At 39.9% G+C, this 11,179-nt stretch overlaps 1 protein-coding gene across 6 annotated transcripts in view; it reads right to left on the bottom strand.

The window, feature by feature from the left end:
* ZNF451 (zinc finger protein 451) overlaps positions 1–10,364 on the bottom strand; it is an 80,528-nt gene extending 70,164 nt beyond the window's left edge. The window contains exons 1-4 of one of the 6 annotated variants that reach the window (XM_063632831.1): positions 10,067–10,330; positions 9,465–9,548; positions 1,702–1,779; positions 1,196–1,276 (exon numbers count right to left, since the gene is read on the bottom strand). In XM_063632831.1, coding sequence (XP_063488901.1) covers positions 1,196–1,276; positions 1,702–1,779; positions 9,465–9,548; positions 10,067–10,087 — 264 coding nt within the window. In that variant the 5' untranslated portion in view covers positions 10,088–10,330. Of the gene's footprint in view, positions 1–1,195; positions 1,277–1,701; positions 1,780–8,906; positions 9,445–9,464; positions 9,549–10,066 lie in introns of those variants that run through there. The other 5 variants (XM_055264356.2, XM_055264359.2, XM_055264358.2 and 2 more) reach the window with 5 other exon arrangements.
* Between the last annotated feature and the right edge of the window lie 815 nt (positions 10,365–11,179).

Below are 11,179 nucleotides of genomic sequence, written 5' to 3'. Positions count from 1 at the left end.
CTCAGATCACGTGGTGCTATCCTGGCCTGCTGTTTGGTCCTGTGTGAGACCACTCATAAGAATAAAAGAAAAAAGTATTCCATTCAAGATATGTTAAGTTCTACTCAAGATATGCAAGAAGCTAATGATGGCAAAGAGAACTTAAGGAAAGTTCCACTGAGAAGAAAAAAAAATCTAAAACTCCCCCATTAGAGTCATTTTAAGCACCTTTGAAAATTCTGTCATTCACACTCCACGAATAACAAAACTTTCCAGTTGTATAGTCCTACTTTATGGTTTGTAGTTATAAGAAGTTATAATTTGTTACCTCATTTCATCCTCACAACAACCCTGTGAGGTAGGTATTATTTGATTAAAAAACGGAGGGTAAAAGGTTACTTAATTTATCCAAAGTCACAGAATTTGTAAAGAGTAAAGCTGGGACTCAAACCCAGGTATTCTGATTCCAAGTCCAAGTCTCAATCCCCTATATCACAGAGCAAGAAGTTTGTGGCCACTCTGAACAATAACTAAGAGTTTTCTAATCCAAGATGAAAACAGCCCATTAACAGAAGTTTGGGCTAAAGCAAGGAAAAATGAAAGGCAAGATTGTTACAAAGGGCTCAACTAGTTCAATTCTCAGAGCAAGGGAAGTATTGGTCCAAGGGTCAAACCTACAACCAGTACATCACAGGTAAGATAAATAACTCCAAATATGTGGGGCACAGACAAGGTTAAAGGGACGATGACTGAAGTAATACATCTCCTATAAACCCTTCCCCCACTTTCCATTCCTAAAAGGATCTCTACATATCCTTTTTTCTAAGAGAAAACAAATTTTCTGTGGTCATGTGGTTCTGAAACAAAAGAAACCTGTTGTATAGGGCATCTGAGGAGAGTACAGGAAAAGAGAAGGGAAAGAGGAATCAATAAGCTTGCAGTTTTTATTTCATTTCCATTTTATCAGATATCACCTCTAAGGCTTTGAATTTCCCAGAGTCATATTATCATTTTTTTCATCTCCTCATTCAAAGTAGAGGAAAAAAACTGGAAGCAGGAGATCTGGGCAAACGACTCCTTGGACTACCTATTTTATCCCATTCTAATAGAACTGGCTATTTCTAAACACAGCCTTCACTGATTTGGTAATTCTCTTTAAAGAATATCTCTTAAAAGACACAAGTGAAGAAACACAAATCAAATGTAATGTACTTACATCAGTATGAGAGGTGCTAGGCTCTTCATCATCGCTGCTGACCAGATCAATGTATTCAAGAACAGGTCGTAATGGTCCTTCCTATAAACAATCAAGCAAATTTAGAAGTCATTAACAGTTATTCAAACCAAATTAGCATTTAAACCTACCAGTGTTTTTTTTTGGTTGGGACTGGCAAGAATTACTCTGAAGAGGGAGCTTTGTGGATAGCAGAAAATAACGAGAACAAAAGAAGCAGAGGAAAATATTAAAAATATATAAATGTAAAATGATGACAAGACCTAAAAGGAAGTACCTACACCCCTGTAGAATATTAGGGCCATGTCCATTACTTGGGAAAGGAAAAGTAATATAACAACAGTGCTACAAAGACACAAATATTATAATCCAGTGCTTTACACCTAGAATTGGTATCAAAAGTCTGTTAATATATCCAAGTTCAAAAATGAATTATTTGACTTATAGCTCAGCTTCATCACCCACCACTGCAGAGACAAGCATCAAACCTGAATTCTTCTCCATTCTTTCTTTCCATCCATGCCAATTTCTTCAACAACCAGGCCTTGAATGTCATGCTTAAAAGCCTAGATTTTATTCAATAGGCAAAAGAAAATAAAAAATAATAATAAGACAATAACATGAGAACTGTGCTTCAAGAAGACCAATCACATAGAGGAGTATGGAGAGCAGGGAAAGCAAGATAATCAGTATAGGCACATGATAATGCAGAACTAATGGTGACGATGGCAAGAGTAAAACGGAAAACTAAAAGAGATTGATTATTAGGCCAGGTGTGGTGGCTCATGTCTGTAATCCCACCACACTGGGAGGCCAAGGTGGGGGATCACCTGAGGTTAGAACCATGCCTGGCTAATTTGTGTACTTTTAACAGATGGGGTTTTACCATGTTGGCCAGGCTGGAGTTCAAGACCAGCCTGACCAACATGGTAAAACCCCACCTCTACTAAAAATATACAAATTAGCCAGGCATGGTGGTGCGTGCCTGTAGTCCCAGCTACTCAGGAGGCTGAGGCCGGAGAATTGCTTGAACCTGGGAGGCAGAAGTTGCAGTGAGCCAAGATTACGCCACTGGACTCCAGCCTGGGCAACAGAACAAGATTGTCTCAATAATAATGATAATAATAAATAATAAATATATAAATAAATATAAATTTAAAAGATTATTTAAAAAAACAAAACAAGGAGTCAGTGATCTCTAAGGTTTTAAGCTCAGGTGACTATAAGAATAGTAATGCCATTAGTATAACTTTGGAAAGCAGAAACAGAAAGCTGACATTCCTATGGGCTGAAGTAACAGTGGTACACAGGGTGTATCTAGCAGACAGCTGGAAATGCAGGCCTCTAATCTGGGAAGTATGAACATACCTGGAAATAAAGACTTGAGAGTTGCTACCCTAGAAGACGATTAAACTCTAGAACTAGACTGAACTATCATATTGCCTCAATAAAAAGCTGTTAGTGTTAAATGTGGCCAGAAACACAGCAACAATAAAATGCCACTGAATGTGGCAACCAGACATTTTTAAATGTCTTTGAGAGAGCAACTTTCAAGAAAGTTGTGAGCACAGAAGCCAGGCTCTAAAACACTAGCAGTAGAAAAGGCCATATTCTTTTGAGAAATCCAGTATGTTGGAAACAAAAGAAAGGAACACAGAAGAAATAATAGCTGACGAAAGGATTTTGTAGGATGTAGAAAGCTGACTGCTGGAGACAGAGGCTGAGATCTAGGTAATGATCTTCTTCCCTAGAATAGGCATCCAGTCTCAAAGATAGCTTCTTTCTCCCCTAGGCTATGACTTCTGCTCAACCAAGAAACTGCCATCTTTTGGGTACTAATTCAGATACCAAGATAAAACAAGAGGGCAAAACTAGGTAGGGATCTGTAGCAAAGGAATTGAGATTTTTGCTCAAACTATAAACATGAAAGTAAAAAATAAAGAAACAGAGGAAGCAATACTCTCCAATATATGGTAAACAGAGCTGAATCACCTACTTTAAAATCTACATCTGGTATGAAGAATGTAGGCCATGCATGGTGGCTCACACCTGTAATTCCAGCACCTTGGGAGGCAGAGGTGGGTAGATGACTTGAGGTCAGGAGTTCAAGACCAGCCTGGCCAACATGGTGAAACCCTGTCTCTACTAAAAATAGGAATAGGGTGTGGTGGCAGGCACCTGTAGTCCCAGCTACCCAGGAGGCTGAGGCAGATGAATCGCTTGAACCCAGAAGGCAGAGGTTGCAGTGAGCTGAGATGGTGCCACTGCACTCCAGCCTGAGCAACAGAGCAAGACTCTGTCACAAAAAAAAAAAAGACTGAAAATCGTTATGTTCGATCCAAGAAGAAAAATTAAAATATGATACTTTTCCCATTGATATAATCATCTTACTTTGTTCCCTACAAGAAATATGCATTAGGAACCTTCATTATAGGCCCACAGAAATAGCAAACCACAAAAGCGTCCCCCCACCCCCCTGGTAACCAGAAATACACAGATGCAGAGTTCCTATGCAGAGAAAGTAAAGAAGAAGATGAAAGATGACAGGATGCAAGGTAAAAAGTAAAATGGGCCAGAAAAAAATAAGATAAACAGGCTGGGCACAGTGGCTCAGGCCTGTAATCCCAGCACTTTGGGAGACCAAGGTGGGCGAATCGCCTGAGGTCAGGAATTTGAGACAAGCCTGGCCAACAGGGTGAAACCCTGTCTCCACTAAAAATACAAAAAATTAGCCAGGCATGGTGGTGGACGCCTCTAATTCCAACTCCTCAGGAGACTGAGGCAGGAGAATCGCTTGAACCCGGGAGGCAGAGGTTGCAGTGAGCCAAGACTGTGCCATTGCACTCCAGCCTGGGTGACAAGAGCGAAACTCCATCACAAAAAAAAAAAAAAAAAAAAGAAAAGAAGAAAGAAAATGATCAAAAACAGAATTTAAAAGTAGCTGCAGGCAGGATGGCTCATGCCTGTAATCTCAGCACTTTGGGAGGCCAAGGCAGGTAGGTGGATCACATGAGGCCATGAGTTCGAGACCATCTGGGCCAACATGGCAAAACCCTGTCTCTATTAAAAATACAAAAATTAGCTGGGCGTGGTGGTGCACATCTGTAATCCCAGCTACTCAGTAGGCCGAAGAACAAGAATCGCTTTAGCCCAGGAGGCAGAAGTTGCAGGGAGCTGAGATCACACCAGTGCACTCCAGCCTGGGCAACAGAGAGGGACTCTTGACTCAAAAAAAAAAAAAAAAAAAAAAAGCTGCAGTAATATTTAAAGGGATTTAAATAAGATTTAAATAATATTTAAATAAGATTATCAGAAATTTATTCTTGCAGTGAACCATTAAACCAATATGCAAACATTTTTCAACTACTGAAGAACAATAATTTTATATGATTCACACTAAGAGAAAAGAAAAAAAGGAAAATATGGATAGAAAATCCAGACGAGCGTGGTAGATCATGCCTATAATCCCAGCACTTTGGGAGGCCAATGACGGAGGATTACTTGAGTCCAGGAGTTTGACACCATCCTGGACAGAATAGTGAGACCTCATCTTTACAAAAATAAAATAAATTAGCTGGGCACAGTAGTGCGAGCCTGTAGTCCTAGCTATTTGGGAGGCTGAGGCAGCAGAATTGCTTGAGCCTAGGAGTTCAAGGCTGCAGTGAGCTATAATTATGCCACTGCACTCCAGCCTGAGCAAGAGTGAGACCGTATCTCTTTAAAAAAAAAAAAAAAAAAAAAAGTATCACAGAAAATCCAAAATTGAGAAAAAACAGAAGTCATTTAGAATATTTATACATTCAACAAATAACTACTGAGCTTTAAGTGATAGAGTAGAACGAGAAGGGGAATCATGTTGAAAATCACTAAAATGGCAAAGAGATTGAGTGGAAAAGTAAGGACAGATATGTACCCCAAAGGAAAAGATTACTTATACACAAATAGTGTACACTAGCTAATTTTCACAGTGAATATGGAAAAACTTTCATGATAATGAGCTTACGGAAGTAAAACATTTAGTACTCCATTTATTTCACTAAGAATCAATAACATTTATTGAGCCCTGTACCATGCCTTGTGCAAAGCTTTTCATGTACATTATTTCACTTAATCCCCCAAATTACTTTACAAGGTGAGATACTGAATTATCAGTATTATCCCATTTAACAGATGGGAAAACTGAGTGAGGTACACTTGGTTCTCTAAACACAACTGGCTGTACAGGCACTATAATTGTGAGGTAGTTCAAAACATAAATACTATTTTTAAGTCAATGTTTATTACCTGAGTTCCTGAAATAACACATTTTTTCTTCCTTAAGAGAAAATGGACTACCTCTATAACCCCATCTGTGAATACTTTGTAACACTGACCAAAAATAAATTACCAATTTCTCAAAAGAAGTTATGTTTATAATAAAAATATCAAGAAAAATAATTTGCTACAATATTTATAATTACTACTTATATCTTTAACAACTATAACTGCATATGGTCCTATAATTACAAGGTATTTTTATTTGCATTTGTTCTATCCATCAACTAGTAAACCATCATTCTCATGCCCTATTGCACCACTAACAAAAAATACAGGATTCTAAGCTGGGCATGGTGGACTGCACCTGTCGTCCCAGCTACTCGGGACGCTGGGGCGGGAGGGCTGCTTGAACCCACAAGTTTAAGACTGCAGTAAGCTATACGATCATACCACTGCACTCCAGCCTGGGCAAGAGTGAGACCCTGTCTCTGAAATAGAAATAAAAATTTAAATAAAAATAAAATTTAAAAATTAAAGAATTCTATTCCCAATACCACACAATTTAGGGGCTGAAGCACATGTAGAAGCACGGCAAAACAGTTTAGGAAAACAGTTAAACTAATATTCTAAGTTTTAAAATATGTTTCATGAAATAAAAAGCTTTCATTCCTGTTATCAGAAAACTGATTCTCTAAGCCAAAACACCAATTTCCTACTAATTGAAAAGAGATGTCAATACACCAAAATATGGTCTACTAAAAAGGTAGTTTACTACAACCAAAGTTTTCTCTAAAACAAAGAATATGGATTTGAGCATAAATCTAAAACCCTAAATAATTCATTTTTCCCCCCATATAGAGAAGTTAGGGACACAGGTTACTTGTGCAGTCCTGACAGGCAACATTTCAAAGTTTCCAATTGTACCTATTTTATAGTTCAAATTTAATCCAACATTCAAGTTCTATACTACCTGGCCCATGCCGCCTCCTCCCACTTTAAAAAAAAAACAAAAAATCTTTCAGAACTATACATAATCCTCTGCTTTCCCAGTACTTATTACTACTTATTACTACTAACTACTACTTATTACTACTACTACTACTACTATGATTACTACTACTACTACTTGTTTCTTCTACTCAAAATGACCTTTTAAACACATATAAATACTAACTACTACTTATTACTACTACTACTACTACTACTATGATAAACTGCAAGTCTTATGTCCTTCTTTAACAGCACTATGTACTTTCTGTAAAAGAATTTTCTACTACCTCTAAGGACTATTTACATACTTCTCACCTCCTATCTCATCATTCACACTAAAATACTGATCCTTAAGGGTAGGATGTATTTCAAATTAATCTTTGTAGCACTAAGGAACTTAACTCATGGCTTTGCGTATTATGAGCTTCAACACTTTTTATTTATTGAATCAATCACAGCCCCAAGACACCCGGCCAAATAATCCTATTTTCTGCTTGACTCCCTTCTACTGCAGCTACAGTATTAATACTTGACCTATGTGGTACTGAAGCTATTTAGGAAATTATATCCTGATTTCACTGACTATTTTGAAATTTCCAATGATTCTACACTATATCAATAATCTTGGCTGAAACCCGAACCTCTTGTATTGTTTTGTTAGCAAGATTACGATAGGTTCCCTCAGCAGTTTGTATACCTTCATACCTAGAACAGCACTGTGAACTATCACATCATGAGCTATTAGTTTTTTAGAAGTAAATCACATAAAAAATCTGCAATTTCAAAGAAAGATATAAAAACAGTAGTTGAATAAAGGATCATATTACTAAACAGAAATAAGAACAACAGACCTAAATAAGAAGTTTTTGTTATGGCAGCATTCTCTTTCTTTAGGCACTGTTTACATAGATGTATGAGGCTTTGCAAAAATTTATCCAACAAGTATACTTATGAATCGTGCACTTTTATGTATATTTCAATAAAACTTAAATGAGAGAGCCCATTTTTGCACCTCCCCTCCATATCTATATCACTCCTTTCCTTCAGCATGCTGTGTTTAGTTTCAGATTCTGTATTCTACAAATCACAGAATAACTCCTGTGCCACCAAGTGGACTAAAAGTGGGAAAATTAGGTTAGTAAGAGCTATGAAATCCAAACCGTAAAAACGAAGAAGTGACATCACGATACTCATTTTTTATCTGAAGAACTCAAACTTTTTCATCTTTACTGAATAAGCATTACTGACTGGAGAAGCCACATATAGGATTGGATTCCAGAGAAAAGTAAAAATTCTGTCTCTGAGTATATTTTGAAATATAATTATGCTATTATTGTGATGTAAGTGGTGCCACTTAAATGTAAAGGGAAAATTTTTAATAGGCTTCTTCTAGTATTGTAATTACACTTACAACATATAATTCACTTCTCCATGTGGAGCTGTCAAACCTCTGAACCTTTATTTGGGAACAAGAGTAAGAAGCTGTATCATGTTGGATATTCAATGATTGTACATTCTTTATTCTTGATGCAAAGACGGAAGTGATCCTCTACATTCAACATAAAATTTAAAGACTCCTTTAAACCAAAGGTGAACTCAAGCCTACATTAACTAGTCACAAGCTACACTGTAATTCATTACACAAAACATTTTTCAAATATTAAGAGATTCTACTTGTGTTTCTCAAAGGGCCATAGTTCATAAAGAAGTTATGTCATTCCTAGTATTATTTCTACTAAACACCATAAGAAAAACATTCTGTTCACAAATATACCAAGATTCAGGAAGAACCTGAAATATCTGTCCTCAAGAGCCATGGAATCCTGTTATTAAACATACTTCAGCCCATGGTAAAGGAAAGCGCAGGATACAATTCACCCCCATCCTCTACTCCAAATCCGTAGAAGTTCAAAATGAAAAGGAGAGAGTACAACATACACTGGTACAGGGAAAGAAATTCAATAAAACAATCCTGTGAAGGACTCCTAAACAAATCTATTAAAATACCATACAAAAATGAATTACCAAAATGGCCCTAATGCTGGGGAAGAAACTGTTTAATAACCAGTTTTACAGGGTTTCCCAGTATCCACCATAAATGCACATCAGACACTCAACGAAAAATTCTACAGCTTGAATACCAAACTGCAACTAACTACGGCATTCCAAAAGAGGAGTTTGGGACAGAACTGTTTTCTGCCTAGCTAGCTGAGATACCACTTTACGCAAAGCCTTTCTAAAACTCCAACAATTATGGATGAACATCACCCCAAAATACATCATAAAACACTCCCTTCTGCTTTGGAAACCCATGCTGTACAAAGTGTGCTCAGAAATCTTTATGTCCCTGCACTTGTCTGAAAATGAAGATTCCTAGGCCCCCGCCTTGAAATTCTGATTCCGTAGGTCTGCAGTGGGGCCCAGGAATCTGCCTGTTTATACTTACTAAGGCTTGAAAACGACTGTCCCAAAGGGAAGAAACTCAGAAAAATAGAGCATGTTCCCAGTGATGTAGGATTCTTCATTATGAGCATCAACTGTACTATGCTGTAACATGATGATCTCAGAGGTTAGAGAAATCTTCAAGCTATTTGCCTTCATGTTAGAAGCACCATAACGCTAAGATTCTGGGCTCTCACAATCCTTCCTGTTTTCTACGTCCTTGCTCATCATTAGCAGCTCCTTCCTCCGTGTCGCCTTTAGAAGTTACTCTCGCTCCATTTCAATACAGCGTTTTAGACACCAGCGTCTATCTTAAGTCTAAACGAAAGGCAGGGGGCGAGATTAAGTGTACAGCACGTTCTTTAGGACATGCTCTTTGTGATGGCTACGGGGGTGGCTCAGATAGCTCTTTTGGTAAATCTCCCAATCCTGTGCCATGCTCCACGGTGTCCAGTATGTATTAGACACTCATAAACATTAAATGACCAGGTGAGGTAAAATTACATAATGGCCCACCATAGTCTTTTACTCTGGGAAAAACCCAATCATCACTGCTACTTACACTGACAAACTGAATGTCGTCTTCATTTTCATCCGTTGTTGACTCAGATGCCTCAGGGCCAGCTGGAGGGACAGATTCTATTATCTATAAAAACAAGCCAAAACATGCTTATCTGTTCAGCCACATTCTTGTAGGAAGAGAGCGTTTCCGAAAGGAACAATTAAAAACAGAGAGCGCTTGAGGAAAACGAACTCAGCACAACTGCACGGAAACCCGACTAGGAACAGAACTCGAGCAGTTGGCTCTTGCCACAGCGTGTGCGGAGCTGCAGGGACCCAACGCTGAAAACGCGTTACCAGCCTCTCAGAATTCCCCTTATCTACTCCAGAAGGAGGAACGCAAGCTCAATACCGAAGGGCAATCCTGCCTTAAAACGTCGCTCTCACTGGCCCAGCCGGGGCCCATGCCGGGGGGCGGGCGGCCATTGCTGCTGCGGGTTCCTCACTCAGACACGCACCAGGCCCCAGAGCTGGGCTCGGCCCAAGACACTGAAGAGGTATCGCCCCGAGGCTGCGACGGAGCACCAGGCCTCAGACCGCAGAAAACACAAACCCTTCGCGGTTCGCCTCTGAGAACGCCAGGACCCTCACTCGACTACTCACCTCCGACCCCGGGTCTCCCATGTCTCCGACCGCCGCGCTGACAGCACCACTGCTCCTGCTGTCCCTGCCGCCGCCGCCGTCGCTGTTGTCCCTGCCGCCGCCGCCGCCGCCACGAATCCCCTTCCCGCCCTGCACCGCCTCGCGCTACCGGGACCCGCCCCTGCGTGAGCGCCGACGCCACCGGCGGAAAGAGACGCAAAACCTCTTCAAAGGAGGAGCGGCCCTTACTGGCCCGCTATGCCCCCGGAGCCGCTTTCTCTCATTCCCGGGCTTCCTTCCCCGCGCCCCGCAGGATGCTGGGAATTGTAGTTCGGGTCGGCCCCGAGACCTCCTCTCGCCGGAGAGGAGAAGAACCCCGAGGTTAGGCGCATGCGTTGCGGCTAAAAAAACGCCAGCTGCAGTGGGGCGAAGCCAGGGTCCTGTGAGATAGCGAAGCACTGGGAAGATGTGGCGGATGTGAGGGAGGGTTTGAGTTGGTGTTTGTTTGGTTTTGGTATGGCTGTGAAGCGCAGCGCATTGATTTTTCTGTTTTAGCCCTGAAGGTGGGTGGTGAGAAGGGATTTCTCTTTTTTTCCTTTCATTTTTAAATTTATGTATTTACTCATTTTTGAGGAGAGGGGCTATGTGGAGGTTTAGCTGAATTCTAAGATCAGGAAACAATCTGAAGTGTCCTTACATTACACACCTCTTCCCTAGCGTCAGTCTCCCAGGCCCTGCCAGTATTAATACACCTGAGGAAGAAAACAGGGATGGGAAGTCCAGGGCCCAGTAGGGAAGGGAACCGAGGTCTACCTATCACTAAACCCTAGCCAGTGATTTTGAAATGCACTTTTTCAATATTCTCAGATATACTGAGAGAATATGAGAGATCTATTTTATAGACTGCTGTAAGGTTGACCTTTTAATCTTTTGTGTGTTCACACTCATAAACCAGTCTATAAAATAGATCTTTTATATTCAACTATGCATTTAATCTTTTCTCAGGTAATACCTTACCAAAAATTTAAAAAGCCTTTTTAAAAAAACACACCAATCGTTGTCAATAAAGTTTATGCAAAGAATTAAGTGATAACATTATTTTAGGCCAGGAGGGTCCTCACACTCTGGGAGGCC

Source organism: Symphalangus syndactylus, chromosome 23, assembly GCF_028878055.3.
Source record: "Symphalangus syndactylus isolate Jambi chromosome 23, NHGRI_mSymSyn1-v2.1_pri, whole genome shotgun sequence".
NCBI lineage: Eukaryota > Metazoa > Chordata > Mammalia > Primates > Hylobatidae > Symphalangus > Symphalangus syndactylus.
The sequence above is the reverse complement of the archived record's forward strand: the minus strand, read 5'-3'. Positions and strand labels throughout refer to the sequence as shown.